General features: G+C 56.1%; 1 protein-coding gene across 2 annotated transcripts in view; it reads left to right on the top strand.

Annotated features, from left to right (window-relative positions):
• The first annotated feature begins 872 nt into the window (after nucleotides 1-872).
• PIAS4 (protein inhibitor of activated STAT 4) overlaps nucleotides 873-14,890 on the top strand; it is a 27,784-nt gene continuing 13,766 nt past the window's right edge. For both annotated transcript variants that reach the window (XM_032465927.1, XM_032465926.1), the window contains exons 1-2: nucleotides 873-994; nucleotides 5,363-5,789. In XM_032465927.1, the coding sequence (XP_032321818.1) occupies nucleotides 968-994; nucleotides 5,363-5,789 (454 nt within the window). In that variant the 5' untranslated portion in view covers nucleotides 873-967. The remainder of the gene's footprint in view (nucleotides 995-5,362; nucleotides 5,790-14,890) is intronic.

Here is a 14,890-nt window from a genome sequence, read left to right as displayed (position 1 = left end):
CAACCGCAGAGATGGATTCTCTCTACTTAAATGAGTATTTTCTTCATCATGGATTATATTTTTGCATTAATTTTTGTTTAAAAAATATCACACATACTTATCTTGTTGACTGAGTCATTTGGGACGCTTTCTTAAATTTCGCCTCATTCTTGCCCTGAGACTTATAATTTTAAGGGATAAGCCATGAAATATACATTGTTTTCTTGCTTCCTGCTTTTGATACAAGAAAATTTGAGCTCCGCGGCCCGTGGGCATCGGGGAGCCATGAAGAGCTCTTGAGCAGGGTAGGTTGCGGTTCGTGCAGATTCCAAGGGTTTACTGTGGGTGGGGAGGCGGAACTAGCGGGGAGCAGAGGTCTGCTGGAGTGAGGGATGCACGAGCTCACGGGAACCGGGCAGGGGGCCAGCCGTGGGGTGTAACGTCCGCGCCCCCGCTGCCGTGCCAGGACCCGGATGTGCAGCGCGCGGGGCGCCGGGTCCACCAAGGCTGCACCGCGCTGCGCTGCAAGGATCCATCGCCGCCCGCACTGGCGACTGCTGAGCAGGCCAACCGTCTCCTCCCCCTAAGCCCCCTAGGCGCCCGGTCACACACCTGGCGGCCGCGTCGCGCCAGGAACCGCAGAACCTGGCTGCATTGTTGTCGCCGCTGCTGTCCCCTCCCTCCCCAGACAGGACCCAACACCAGCCCCAACCTGTACGGGGCTCGTGCCCCTTTAAGAAGCCAGAGGCGGCCAGGGGTGGGCGTGGCCGCCGCTAGCGAAAAGGGAGGGGCTGTGTCGGGCCTCCCTGATAGGCTCGAGGCCCGGGCGGTGGCTGCGCGCGCCTGCGCAGTGAGAGTTCGCGCGCGTCCCGGGGAGGAGGGTGCGCGGGTGCTAATTGGCCGCAGCGGCGGCCCCGCCCGCGTGTGGAGGGTGGTCACGTGACGCGACGGCTGGGGGCTCCCGGCGCGGGGGACGCTGGTGGCCAAGATGGCGGCGGAGCTGGTGGAGGCCAAAGTGAGTGAGCGGCGGCGGCGCCGGCCGGGACGGGCGGTGGGGCAGCGGCCAGGCGGCAGGCCGAACTCTGCGCCTTCCGCTCCGGGCCCCATGGCGCGGCCTGCCGGCGGCTCGGCATCCGGCCCCTTCACCCGCCTCTGGCCCCGGGGCTCTGGGTGCGGGCGGGGCTCAAGGAGGCCGGGGGCGGGGCCCCCGAAACCTCACCCTAGTCTTCGCGCTGGGGTGTCGGCCCCCGAGCTTGAGGTTGGCTTCCCCTCTTCCAGCCCAAGAGGTTGGGGTCCGAGTCCGCCTAAACACGGTCATAGGGCCGCGCCTCCCAGCTTGAGGCACAGTCCCCTCGGACAGTATGACGGGCTGGGCTGCTCGTCCCGAACTGGAGTCCGCGCGTTCTTTGGCCTGGGGGTGTGTCTGCGTCTCCCCGACCTCCTTGGTACAGTGGGCTGGCACCTGGGTTTCAGCTTACTTGCCCAGCAGACCAGACTGGGTTTGGTGACTCCTTGCTCACAAGGATCTCCTGACTGTCCTACCGCTTCCACAATCCTGGGTGAGGAGCTAGGGTCCTGAACCGCCCCCAGACACAGCGTGTCTTTTGGAGTCTGTACCCCAAGCTTGGGTTTGGAGCCCATATTCAGCTCCCGCTCTAGTCCCAGAGCCCCGCCCCCCTCCTGACACCATCCGCGCCCCGGAGTGAGCGCGGTATTAACTCAGCTTGCCCCACTCCGTGGGATGGAGCCCTGGCCCCTGTGTCCAGGGCCTTCCTAACTCTCTCTTCTCAATTTTGGGTCTTGGGCTCTGTGTTCCTCCTCCCTCTTTCCCCTCAAGACAGCATCTGTGAGGCTTTGGACTCTGCTCCTGGGGGCTCTGGAGTCCACATTTGAAGGATCAGACCTCATTTCCAAACCTTGGCTGCTTCGCTTGTACTCTCCTCCATCGTGGTCTACTTCTTAGGTCACATGCCCTTCCCACACAGCCCCCAGAAGTCTTGCTTTACATCCATTTTGTACCTCAGCTCTGGCATCTGAGTCCCCCCTCTTTCTGCAGGTTCCTGGCTGATTGCAGGGTATGTCTCTTTCTTTAGGATAGTTCCTAGTGCTTCTCTTCTATGTTCCTGTCTTGGGTCCACGTCCTATAGATGTCACCCCCCCCTCTCCTAGTTTGGGCTCCAGTTAATCCTCTTGGGACCGAGCTGGGAGCATCCCTCTCCCAGGGATGCTCCTTTTCCCAGGTGCCTCCCCGAGGTGAGGCTCCAGAGCTCTTGTCCCCGAGTAACTAGACTAGGCTCCTTCCTTCCTTCCCTGAGTAGTTTACTCAAAGCCACTGATCCCAGGAAGGTAGGGGACAGGACCTTCCCAGGACCCAGGCACAGTCCCCACCCCCTTCTGGTCTCCCCTTCCCAGGGTCCTGACCTGTAATTATTTTCTTTCGCTCCTCCCTCTCCTTAAATTTCTCTTCTCTTCCCACTGGGATCTAAAATGCAGCCATCAGGGTTTTGTGATTATAGGGTATTACCCTCCCTTCACCTCTGAGCGCGCTCCCCCTCTACCTGCACCACACATGTTTCTGCCTCTCTCTAGAGTTTCGAGAAATTGAGATTTGCCCTAGAGATGTGGAAGTCTGAACTCTGCAAGCCCAAGGCGGCAGCCTGTGGGCTTGAAGTCCCTTGGAGCCCTAAAATTTAACCTCCTTGGGGCGCTGTAGGGCTGTGGCTCTGGTCTGTCGCCCCCACCCCAGCCAGAGATGAGGGTCTGAACTCTTATACTTTCCAGGGCCTTGAAATATGATCTGATGAACTCTACTTGACCCTCTGGTGGCTGGGGCCCCCCCACTCCAATTAAATCAAGTTGACCCTTTTTTCAAGTTCTCTAATCAGGACTGCAGCCCAGCTTGCTCCGATCCTATGGAGCCTTCTTTCTTTTTTAATGCCTTACTCTCACCGTGGGGTGCCTTCCATGCCATTGAAATGTCTCCCTCTTATAGGCACTTTCCCAAGTGTCTCAAAGAGCTGGAGATTTTATCTTTTGGGGTGCAAAGTGGGCTGGTCCTAGGGTAGAATGAGGGGGGCTTGTTAATAAACTTGGAAATCTGAGAATTTTAATCTGAGGCCCCTGAGAGGAGTTGGGGGTGGGTGTCTGAGAACTCCCTGAGACAGTGTGTAGCGTTTTGTACAGAGCTCCTATTTCTTGGAGAGAAGAGCCCCTGTTAAGTTCCACGCAGCTGCTCTGTCCAGGCTGATGTTTCTCCACAGGGCTCGGAAGGCACCCAGAGTTGAGACTCTGGAAGCTGTTGGGGCCTGGCGCTGTTTATAAACACAGATCTGAGGGGCAGGCGGGTCAGGATGAAGCCACGGCAGGAAGTGATCTGCGAAGTGCTCAGGGCTTCTTCCTGAATGTTTGCACCCTGCTCACGCTGCCCCTCCCCTCCCGTGTCAAGGGCAGGCCCCTTGGTGGTGGCAGCTGCGGAGAAATCTGAGTCGTGAACATATGGTAGCTTGAGGGGTGTGTGCTGGGGTGCGCGTGCATGAGGCAGCTCCGGATGTCCAACCTGGTGGAAGGGATAAATGGGGGCAGGGGCTCGCAGGGGTGGGATGATGTGTGGTGGTCAGACTCCAATAGGCCAAGCCCACTTGCCTTTGGCTCTGTGGCCAGCGGTCAGCTCCCACATGACATTGCCTCTCCTTTTGAGTGCCTTGGGCCTCTTCCAGAAGAAACATCTTGTCTGCAAGCATTTCTTCTCTGCTCAAGGTAGGAAGTCAGGGTGAGGGAGATGGAACCTCTTTGTTTTTATAGTATTCAGTCTCTCTGCTTGGGTCCCGAAGCAGGTGGTGCTCTGGGGAGTGAGGGTCTCTCAGGCAGATGGGTGCAAGTGGAAATAGACAGCCTTAGGAGCCCGATGGTCCCAGGTCCAGATGCCTGCCCTGTGGTTGACAAGCAGGGAGGCCTGGGGCCAGCTGCTTCCCTCTTGGGGGCCTCAGTTTTCTCACCTATATAGTGGGCACCAGTCCTCTTGAGAAGGCCCTTGTGGTGCTTGGTATTGGTGACACTCCACATTTGTGCAGGAGTGGAAGGAAGACCCGCACATTTGTCTCGTGTCATTTTGAGCCCACCTGGCCATCAGCCGGAGCCTGGCGCTGGACAGCGGGAAGGAACGTTGGAGAGTTCCTGTCTTGGAACTCCTGGAGGGCAGGCCACTGCCAGGCAGTCCCAAAGGAAACATGGGGATCCACTGCACTCATGTGTTTGGTTTGATTTCATTGGCGGGACCCTGCCAGGTAACAGGTGTCAGACCTCGTTCATCACTTTGCTGCAGCTCAGTTAACAACCTCTATGGCTGGTGGAGCCCTGTGGTTCTCAGTTGGGATTGACTCTGCCCCTAGAAGACACTTTGTAATGTCTGTGGGACGTTTGTGGTCATCACGAGTGGGGCTTGGGGGGGCTTCTCCCATCTGGTGGGTGGGGCTCCACACCCTGCAGTGTGCCCAGGACGGCCCCCCAAGGAGGATGATCCAGCCCTGACATCCGCGGAGCTGAGGGGAACGCCTGCTGGAGGTACTAGCAGACACTTTGATGGCTTCAGCCGTGTTCAGCTCTGAGTCAGTGCTGGGACAGCATGGTAAAGAGGAGCCACCACTGGCTTCAGAGTTGGGTTTGAATCTTGTCTGTGACAAGCTCACCCAACCTGGCCGGGGTGTTCAAAGGATCAGAATTAAGCATATAATCACATGCCCAGCTCAGTCCCCAGCAGGTGAGCGGTGCTAAGCAAGTGGTGGCTGCCAGCCTCCACACTGAAGGGAAAACATGTTTGTGACCGATGTTGTTTGAGCACTCACTCTGCTTTTCACCTCATTTGGTCCTTCCTGCATCCTGATGAGGTGGACCTGTCATTGTCCCTGATGAAGAGACTGAGGGTCAGAGAGGCCTTCAGTGTCCTCGGCTAAGGAGTGGCTGAGGCTGTTTATGAGGAATGAAGATTCCCAGTTCCTGCCCTGGAGATGCTTTCAGGGTTGAAAATGGGAAAAGAGAACCCAAAATAGAAGCAGTTGAGGGGGCAGTCAGAGGAGCTTCTGCTGCGTTGGCGATGCTGAGGAAAGTTGGAGGAGGAGGAGGGGAGCAGGACTGAGCTGGGAGGGGACATCATAGGGAAGGGTGAGCCAGCAGCCTGAGCTCAGGCGTGGAGGTGGGACCAAGCCCAGGCCAGTGGAACTGGGGCTGAAGCCACCATCTCCTGGGGGGCCAGCTGCTGACAGGGTCTCACTTCTCTATACCCTCAGTCAGAGCACAGGTGGCTCCGGAGAAGGCCGGCGTCCCCTTGGTGGCCCCTCACTCTGACACCTCCCTCTAAGCATATGTGTCTGTGGTTGCTCTTCCCCAGAACATGGTGATGAGTTTCCGAGTCTCCGATCTTCAGATGCTCCTGGGTTTTGTTGGTCGGAGTAAGAGCGGACTTAAACACGAACTTGTCACCCGGGCCCTCCAGCTGGTCCAGTTTGACTGTAGCCCCGAGCTGTTCAAGAAGATCAAGGAGCTCTACGAGACACGCTACGCCAAGAAGAGCTCGGAGCCCGTGCCCCAGCCCCACCGGCCCCTGGACCCCCTGACCATGCACTCGACCTACGACCGGGCCAGCTCAGTGCCCAGGACTCCCCTCACAGGCCCCAACATTGACTACCCTGTGCTCTACGGGAAGTACTTAAATGGACTTGGACGGTTGCCTGCCAAGACCCTCAAACCGGAAGTGCGCCTGGTGAAGCTGCCCTTCTTTAACATGTTGGATGAGTTGCTGAAGCCCACCGAGCTGGGTGAGTCATCGCCTCCCCTGGGGGAGCCCCACCTTCTGAGTTCTCCTAGTACCCGAGGCCTGCCATGAGCCAAGGGGCTGCGGGGGCTTGACCGTCCCAGGAAGTACAGGCGCCACCTCTGGGTCCTTGTGTTATTGACCTGTTGCTGTGTAACAATTTACCCCAAATCCCAGCAGCTTGAAACAGCCAACATCTGTTAGCTCTCAGTTTCCGAAGATCAGAACTCAGGAGTGGCCTGGCTGGGTGGTTCTGGCTCCAGGTCTTTCAGGAGGTCACAGTCAAGCTGTCGGCCAGGAGCTGCCTCATCAGAAGGCTCGACTGGGGCTGGAGGTGGGGCGCTTACTCACGTGATTGCTAGCTGTTGGCTGAAGACCCCAGTTCTCACCATGTGGGCCTCTGTGGGCTGCTTGGGTGTCCTCCCAGCATGACATGGTGACTCGAGTCCCCAAGAACCAGTGATGGGGTTGGGGGTTGCTGTAGTGGAGGGAGAGAGAGAGGAGGTAAGTGTGTGCACACGTGTGTATGCATGACCCAGCTGGAGGCCACAGGCTCTCTCTCTCATAACTTCAGCTTGGAAGTGGCATACCTTTGTACCTTTACTTCTGCGGCACTCCACTGGTCACAGATACCAAGCCTGGTACACCATGGGCAGGGGCTATGCCAGGCTGGACCACCAGGAGGCAGGGGTCACTGGGCCACCTGGAAGAAAGGCTTGCTCCCGTGCCCTTAATCCCTGTGGCATAGGGGCTGAACGTTCCATCCAACCTTCCCTCCTTCCCCTCGCAGAAGGCTGTTTCCTAGTGGGCATCCAGCGGGAGTGACATTGGTCAGGGGGTTCAGGCTTGTCAACGTGGGCCAGCCTGCCAAGGCACATCTAGGTGTACGCCCAGGAGGTGGGGTGCAGTCGCAGCCGGAGGAGGTAATGCCAGGGAACCTCGTATTTACGTTGACTGCGCGCCTGCTGTGTGGCGGGCCCCGGCCCCTCCCAGACAGTTCTGATGACAGAGCTGGGGGTGGATGTCAGCCTGGACTCAACCTCAGATACTGTCTTGAGCTCCAGGCCGGGAGGCCGACTAGCCACATTTTCTAGGGCTGGAGATGGGGTGGAAGGCAGTGGGGCTCTTGTCGCTCCTCCAGTTTTACCAGGTCCCTGCTTGTTCCTAGAGAACCCCCCTCATCCATCCACTCACTGGTTTATTCACACGGCACGCATCTAAGCGCATGGAGCAGACAAAGCCCCCACCCTTGTGGAAGTTCCCTTCTTGCACTCCTTGTCTGGGGCCTTGGGTGCCCCCAGCCTGTGCTGGCCCTCTGGGTCCTGCAGCCCATCATGGTGAGCCCTGCGCACCGTGGCAGAGGTCACGGCCCTTCCACCCAACTAGCCGCTGGGCCCCTGGCTGCGCGGTTCTCTCCCTCCCACCCTGCTGACCCAGCGGACTGCCTTGCTTGGCCAGGGGCCCTCTCTGCACATAGGCTTTAGTTCAGCCCCACGCCCACTGGCCCTCTCGGTCCTGCCCTAGGTTTGGGAAAGGGGAGGGGGACAACTGCCTATAGTCCTTGGACTTGGTGAGGGTGGGTCGGAGGGGCTGTGGTTCCAGACGAGGCTGCAGGAGGCCAGTGAGAGCTCTGGTGGTGGCCTGGCCCTGGGATCTGAGGGCCTACACTCCAGCCCGGGGCTCTGCCCTCCTCTGCTTTCTCTGATTTGAGCAGGCATTTCTCGCCAGCCTTCAGGTGGGGAGCAGGTTGCCTCAGCAGCACCTGTTGTGGGAGTGACGTGGCAGCACTGAGGCCCAGAGTCCCCTCCCTGCGTTTCTCCGGATGACCTCCCCTGCCTCTGCTCCCCACAGTGTCTCATAGATGCAAGGACCGGTTCCCCCACCCTGCCCCTAACAGGCTTTGAGGCCTCAGAACTGGCTGGCTGGCTGGTTCTGAAGGTCGAGCTGATGATTTAGGCTCCTAAGGACTCCCAGCATGATCTTTGTAACAAGGAGTCTGGGTTTTTACTGGGGAGCTGCAAGGCGGGTTTGGCATTGGGCGGAGGATGGGGCTGGAGGTGACTTTGAACTCAGGGCGGCAGCCTCCCTCCCCTGCCTGGACCGTGGGCTTCCTTCCTGCACGGCGAACGTGCAGTCCTTCCGCCCCACAATGCATCACTTTGCCCTGAGCCCCCGGGGACCCCGGTCACCTGATCTCCGGGAGAGTCTGCTCCCCTGTCTATACCGGGAATTACTCTGCTGGCGGCTCAGAACAAAGAGGCCGACCCCACCCTGCCTTTGCTCCCACCCACTCCCCTGCCCCATCCCAAGGTGTACGCTTTTCTCATGACTCTCTTTTTTCTCGAGGACTCCCAGCGGCTGCCCGGTTTCCTAGGGAGGGGCCTCATCCAGCACAGACGCTGGCCCCAGAGCAGGCCAGCCCCTTCTGTTCCAGGAGAAGTGGTTCTGCCTGCCCAGCCTGCACCCTGGGTGCCTCCCTGTGGTGAACCCTGCAGCGCTGGCTTTGCCCAAGGGCCACTTCAGGAGGTTCTGGCCAGCTTCCCCTTCCCCCTCGCCCCTGGTCATGACCTGCCGACCAAAACAAGGCCCAAACAGTCTGGTCCTGTTTCACCAGAAGAGCCGCCAGCCAGCTCCAGGATGGAGACTGAGCTAGGCCGACAGGAGACATAAATCACAAGGAGAGGAATGTTCGGGTTGGGGGAGGGGAGGGGAATAATAGAACCACAGAGCGAGAACTGGAAGGACCTTAGGAGACAGATGATCTGCTCCAGCAGGGGGTGAGGACCAGTGCCCAGAAAGGTCAGGAGACTGGCCCAAGGTCACACAGTCTCCTGAGGAGGGGAGTCTGGGGCTACGTGCTCAGCCATCTTCCCAATTCTCACCCCCTCCCTGCACTATCAGTGCCTTGCTCCCCTGTGGGGAAGCACCTGTTCTGAACCACATGAAGCTTCTGGACCCCAGGCCTCTTCTCAGGATGGGGACCCCAGCCGTCTTCCCCTTCCCAGTTGGGAGAGGGGCCAACGGCCAGGCACACTGGGACCAGAGGCTCTCACTGCCCAATGATGGGGTGGGGCTGAGAATGCAGCCTTGGGTTATGACACTGCTGCTGGGGGCTCACTGGATATCTGGTGACCTGAGGGTCCCCCAAGCCTGGCCCCTTGGGGTGTCAGCAGCCAGAGTTTGACTGGTGACTGTCATGAGACTCAAGGACAGACAGAAGAAAACACAACCTGGCCTGGTGCTGAACCTGGGCTCCTGGCATCCCCGTGGCCAGCGCCTTGCAGGGTGGGCCCACTCCCATGGCCCAAGAGAGAGAGTAAGCTGTCCCTGGTACTCCAGTGCCCAGAGAAGTGGCTGATCGAGAGCCAGTGGTCTAGTGCCCGCTCTGTCCTGCAGAGCCCACACATGTCCCTCATTCAGGCTTGACGCCCCTTTGGTTGGTATTGCCCAAATGACAAGCAAGGTAATAGAGCCCTGGCCTGGTGCATTTTGCCAGGAAGCTGCACTGGAGGTGATGATAGGGTGATGGGTGAGGAATGTTCTAATCAGGGAGGGCAGGGTTCCCAGGGAGCCAGTAATATTTCAGTACCAGGAGCCCCTTATTGCACATTTGTGGGGAGGTGGCAGTCAAGGAGGCTTCCTGGAGGAGGTGGCATTCCCATCTGGATCTGAGGGATGAGTAGAAATTAAGCTGGACCAAAGGAGGTTAGGGGGTGTGTGTGTTTTTTAGGCAGAGGCTGGGTGGTGAGAGAGGGTCGTGAATGGAAGCCATTGTGACTGGAGCATGGTGTGGTGCAGGCTTGGGGAGGGAGAGCAGCCCAGACATGGGCCGCAGAGGCCAGGAAATGCAAGATGGGTAGGCCATTGGGAACATTGGGAGCCAATTGGACTGTCCTGAGGGCTTCTGAGCTTTTCCAGGTCTTGTTTTCTTGAGTCCTTTCTGCGGCAGGGAATATCCTTGAGGCACAGAGGTAGGGTGGCCTGCCCGCCACCCCATAGCCTGGAGTAGTTCATACCAGGCCCCTGGTGCCTCCGTGGCATCAGGTCCATCTAGTGCCCTGGGAACCTGGACAGTCATGTGGCACCCCATGTCCTGTGTCCCAGCTGCAGGGCAGGTGGCCTGTCCCACTGGGCTGGTTGGTGGCAGGAGGGGCTCTGCCAGCTCTGCCGTAGGTGCCTTAGGGAGCATCCAGCACAATCTGTGAGGAGCCTGCAGGTGGGCATGGAGGTGGTCCTGCCTTCATGCTTTCCCCCCAGCAGCCAGAGGAAGCTTTTAGACTAGCAGGCTGGTTACGTTCCTCCTCTGCTCAAAACCATCTCATGATCTGGTTTTTCTTCTCTGTCCCCTCTATGCCCTTACCACCTCCCTCTTGCCCGCCCACCTTGCTCACTCTGTTTCAGTCTCCTCCAGCATTCCAGGCCTGATCCTGCCCCAGGACCTTTGCATGTGCTGTCTTCCTGTCTGTCACACTCTTCTCTATACACCCACATAGTCGTTCTTCCCCTATCGCGTAATCTGAAGCTCATCTGCCTCTTCTCCTTGCCCTCCCTCACCACTCTCTCCTCCCAGCCTGACATTATTCAATGCCTGGGACTGGCTTGTTCCCCCACTGCATCTGCAGGATGGAGTGGGGTGGGGGCAGAATGAGCAAAGGCTTGGAGCTGAGGAGCAACCTGGGGGCTGCAGTGAGAACGACTTTGAACTCACGTTCTCTTTCAGTGCTTGTTCCTCCCACGGCCCCACCAGCAGGAAGTCGGGAGCCCAGGTCCCTTGCCCCGTGAGTGGAGGAGCGTGGTTTTGAACCCAGAGCCCCCAACTGGAGTTTGTGGTACCCGTCTGCTCCCTGACATTTTCGAGGCCTCTGTCCTCAGCCCAGGACACCTGTTTTCTGGCCTTGTCCATGACACCCCCCACATCCGACCAGCACCACCTGCTGGGGCGGGGCTTCAGCCTGGACGCCAGGCCTGGGGCCCCAGGGGGCTGCCATCTAAAGGACTTCAGGCCAGTGGGAGAGACACCAGTCCCATCCGATTGAATTCTTAAAAGGTCTTTTTCTTCCTATTTAAATTTTTGTAAATATGTGTTCATCATAGAAATCACAGGTTAACACCAAGGAAGCCCGTTGTCCAGGGCAGGGGCGGTCCCTGTGGGCGGTCTCGGCTAGTTCTTGCCACCGCCTTCTCTGTGTGTGTGCGACCTACGAAGTGTGGTGTGTCCTGACTACTGGTGTGTCACCTCCTACCCCCTGGTATATCGTGCGCACCTTCTGAGGTCACTAAATATTATTTGCTAGTGGCAGTTTGCGAGGCTGTGTGGTAATGCGTATGTCATGCTCTGTGTTGGGGTCTCAGATCGAGCAGGCAGCTAGTTCCCCGTCTCCCTGGTCCATTTGCTCCTCCCGGGATTCCAGCTCCCCTGAGCACCCTGGAACAGGGGCTCTCCCTTTAGTCCTGAGGGGCGCTCTGCCTGGTGAGTGTGCTGGAGGCTAGGAGGGCGATTACCTCCTCCGCCCTGCTCCACCTGTGCAGCATGGGTGACAACAGAGGTACCTTTGGCACAGCGTCCACAACGAACCAAAGACATGGGAAAATTGTGTTCACTCTAAGAAGATAAAAGTTTTGGAGAAAACAGAACAGGGAAGGGGGTGGGGAGCGCTGGAGTTGCAGGTGGGTTGGGGTGGAGGTTGTGGCTTTTAAATAAAGGCACTCAAGGGAAGACTTCTATTCCAGGGGCATTTGCGTAGACTTTCTTAAACACCAGGACTGTGTAGGTACTTGAGGAGGGGAACGTTCTGGAAGAGGGGATGGCAAGTGCAAAGGCTTCTAGGCGAGATGTTCTTGGCAGGTGAGGAGCATGAGGAGGTGGCTAAGGTGGCTGCCGTGGAATCAAGGCCACCAGGGCTGGGGACAGAGTGCCCCCTAAGGTCCTGAGCTGAGGGAGCCAGGAGACCAGCATCGGGTCTGCATTCTGATCAGATAAGCACTGGCGGAGAAGGGACCACCCTGGATGCATTTGGGATTTGAAGTGAGCAGGATTGGCCTCAGGAGCTGATGGTGAGGATGGACGCCACATCTCAGCCCTGAACAGCCCGAAGGGTGGGGCCGCCACTGGCGGTGGACGGCTAAGGCACGGTTTTGGGGGACCCTCACCCCCTCCTGGTGGTGTAGGGTGTGCTGTGTCCCTGCTGAGGTGGCAGCTCACCTCCCACTGGCCATTTGGCTCCCTGGGGAAACAGTCACAGCCGTCCCAAGCTGATGGCACAGCAGAAAATCTGGATTCAGTGTGCATCCCCTGCCCCCACAGCAGCCTCACCTAGAAGTAGGAGTCCTTCTCGGAAAGGGACCCCGGATTCTAGTCCTTCAGTGACCTTTCTTGCAGTTTCTACTGGCAGAGCTCCCTGATTACCAGGTGGACCGCCCCCCTCCCCTGCCTTCCAGGGGACTCGGTGGGATCTATCAGATGTGAGACCCCCTCCCCCATAAATAATTGCCCCAACTCTTTGGGCAGGTCTGGGCATGTCTGCAAGTAGCCTCCCTGCACCCAGCCCTCCAATTAGGCGGCCCTTTTCCAGGGCCCCAGCCAGGACTCTGGAGGGACCAGCCCTCCTCAACAAGCAGGAACTGGCGGCAACAACGTGGCAGTGTCAGTGGCCACCTCTGACTGGCTCCATCTCCAGACCTAGCCCTGAGAGATGGGTCCTGTGCGTGGAGGCTGTCCAGGCTTGGGTGGGGATGGAGGTGTACAGGGCTGGGTAGAGCTGGGGTACGAACCAGTCCGAGCTGGTTTCAAATTTGAATTGTGTTTGCTTTTTAAATAGCTTCCCCATTGTGCTGCTTTGGACTTCGGAAGTAGGGGTGGGCTGACCAGGGCCTGTTCCCTGCTGGTCTTGGCCACGCCAGGCCTGTGCTCAGCTCTCACTGGCGGCTTGCGTGGTGCAGGGCAGAGTGGGGACGTGGAGGCATAAGCCACGTGGCTTACAAAGCCGAAAATATTTACACCCCTACTCGTTACAGGGACAGTCGGGCCATCGCTCTTCTGACGGGTTTGCAGTATGAAAAAGGCAGACGCCTTACCTCGTGGCCACTCCAAGGCTGACATGTGGCCAGCTCTCGCACCCCCAGAGACAGCTCTTGCACAGAGCCCCTCCCTCGGTTTTGGGTTTTGATTACACAAATAGCAACCCCTGCTCCGCACCTGCCTTTTTCACTTAAAACCATCTTGGGGATGAGTCTGTATCGGAGCACCTGTTTTCACGGTAGCATAGTATTCCCTTGTGTGGGGTCCCGTGTGGATGTTGACCAGACCACACGGGTGGGCACCTAGGTCATTAACAGTCTTCTGCTGATAAAAACCATCTGGAGTCGCGTCGGGCGGCAGGCGTGGTCCTGCTGCGCGTGCGCGCGTCTACCGGCGCCGGTGGCCGTGGTCCGGGGTCTGTTCCGGCTTCTCCGCAGAGCCTTTCCCTCCTGCCAGCGCGGCCTCGTCAGTGTTTATCAGACTTCTCCACCTCTTCCAGTCTTCCAGTCACATGACTGCCCAGTGTAGTGGGTTTTGTTGGGGGGGGTATTGGTGTTATTTGTGTTTTGGTTTTTTTGCTTCATCAAATTTATTTTTACATTGAAGTGAGATTTTTTTTTTTAATTGAAGTATATAGTCAGTTTACAATGTTGTGTCAGTTTCTGGTGTACAGCACAATGCTTCAGTCGTACATGAATATACTTATATCTGTTTTCATATTCTTTTTCACCGTAAGCTACCACAAGATATCGAATATAGTTCCCTGTGCTACACAGTATAAACTTGTTTATCTATTTTATGTATACCAGTCAGTATCTACAAATCTCAAACTCCCAGTTTATCTCTTCCCACCCCCTTCCCCCTGGTAACCATAAGTTTGTTTTCTATGTCTGTGAGTCGGTTTCTGTTTTGTAAATAAATTCTTTTGTCTTTTTTTTTTTTATTGGATTCCACATATAAGTGATATGTCATACAGTATTTTTTTTTTCCTTTTTCTGGCTTATACATTGAGTAAGATTGACCTATAATCTGATATTAGTTTCCGGTGTACGACATAGTGACTTGGTATTTTTATGCATTACATAATGATCACCACTTCTCAGTGCAGTTTTATATTTTTAATCATTGAGGTATAATTTACATACAGTGAATTCCAGATATTTAGGGTGTAATTTGAGTTTTAGCAAATGAACGTACCCGAGTAAACCAAGTGCCATCAAATACAGAACATTCCCGTCACTGTTAAGTTTCCACGTGCCCCTTCCCTGACAGTCCTTGCCTACCCTGGCCCCAAAGGCCACCATTGTTCCGAGTTCTGTCACACAGGTTCATTTTGCCTGTTCCGGAATGTGACACAACACACAGGCAGCACATACTTCTTTGCATCTGCCTTCTCTGGCTCAGCGTTTTGGGTTTCAGATTCATCCATGTCAATGTATAGATAACAAGTTTTATTTTATTGTATGATTGTAACACATCTTGCTTGTTCTTCCGTTGGCAGGCTCTTGAGTTGTTTGCAGTTTAGGGCTACTAGGAATAAATTTACCAAGCATTCTTGCACAGGTCTTTTTGTAGACGTTTATTTGGGAAATACCTAACAGCAGATTGCTGGTTATAGGGTAGGTTTAGATTTAACTTTATTAGAAAGTGCCCAACCATTTTTCCAAAGTGATTGTACCATGTTACAACCACCATCACCCCCAGCAGAAAGTTCTGGTTACTCCACATCCTCATCAGTTGGAATTGTTGGTCTTATCATTTTAGCCATTCTAAGTCGACGTGCGGAGGTTTTAAACCAATCTTGCATTCGTAGGCCAAATCCCAGGGGCCCTGGCTGTCTGCTAGTATTTTGTTAAAGATTTTTACATCTATGTTCATGAGAGCTGTTTGTGTTTTTCCTTTCTTGATGCATTATTGTCAGGTTTTGGAAGCAGAGTTATGCTGCCTCATAAAATGAGTTGAGAAGTTTTCTTCCTTCTCTGTTTTCTGAAAAAGTTTATATATAAAGTTTATATGGATTCTTCCTTAAACATTTGATAGAATCCACCAATCTGGACCTGCAGTCTTCTTTGTGGAAAGGTTTTTAA

This window comes from Camelus ferus, chromosome 22 (genome assembly GCF_009834535.1).
Source record: "Camelus ferus isolate YT-003-E chromosome 22, BCGSAC_Cfer_1.0, whole genome shotgun sequence".
In the NCBI taxonomy this organism is placed as follows: Eukaryota; Metazoa; Chordata; class Mammalia; order Artiodactyla; family Camelidae; genus Camelus; species Camelus ferus.
The sequence above is the reverse complement of the archived record's forward strand: the minus strand, read 5'-3'. Positions and strand labels throughout refer to the sequence as shown.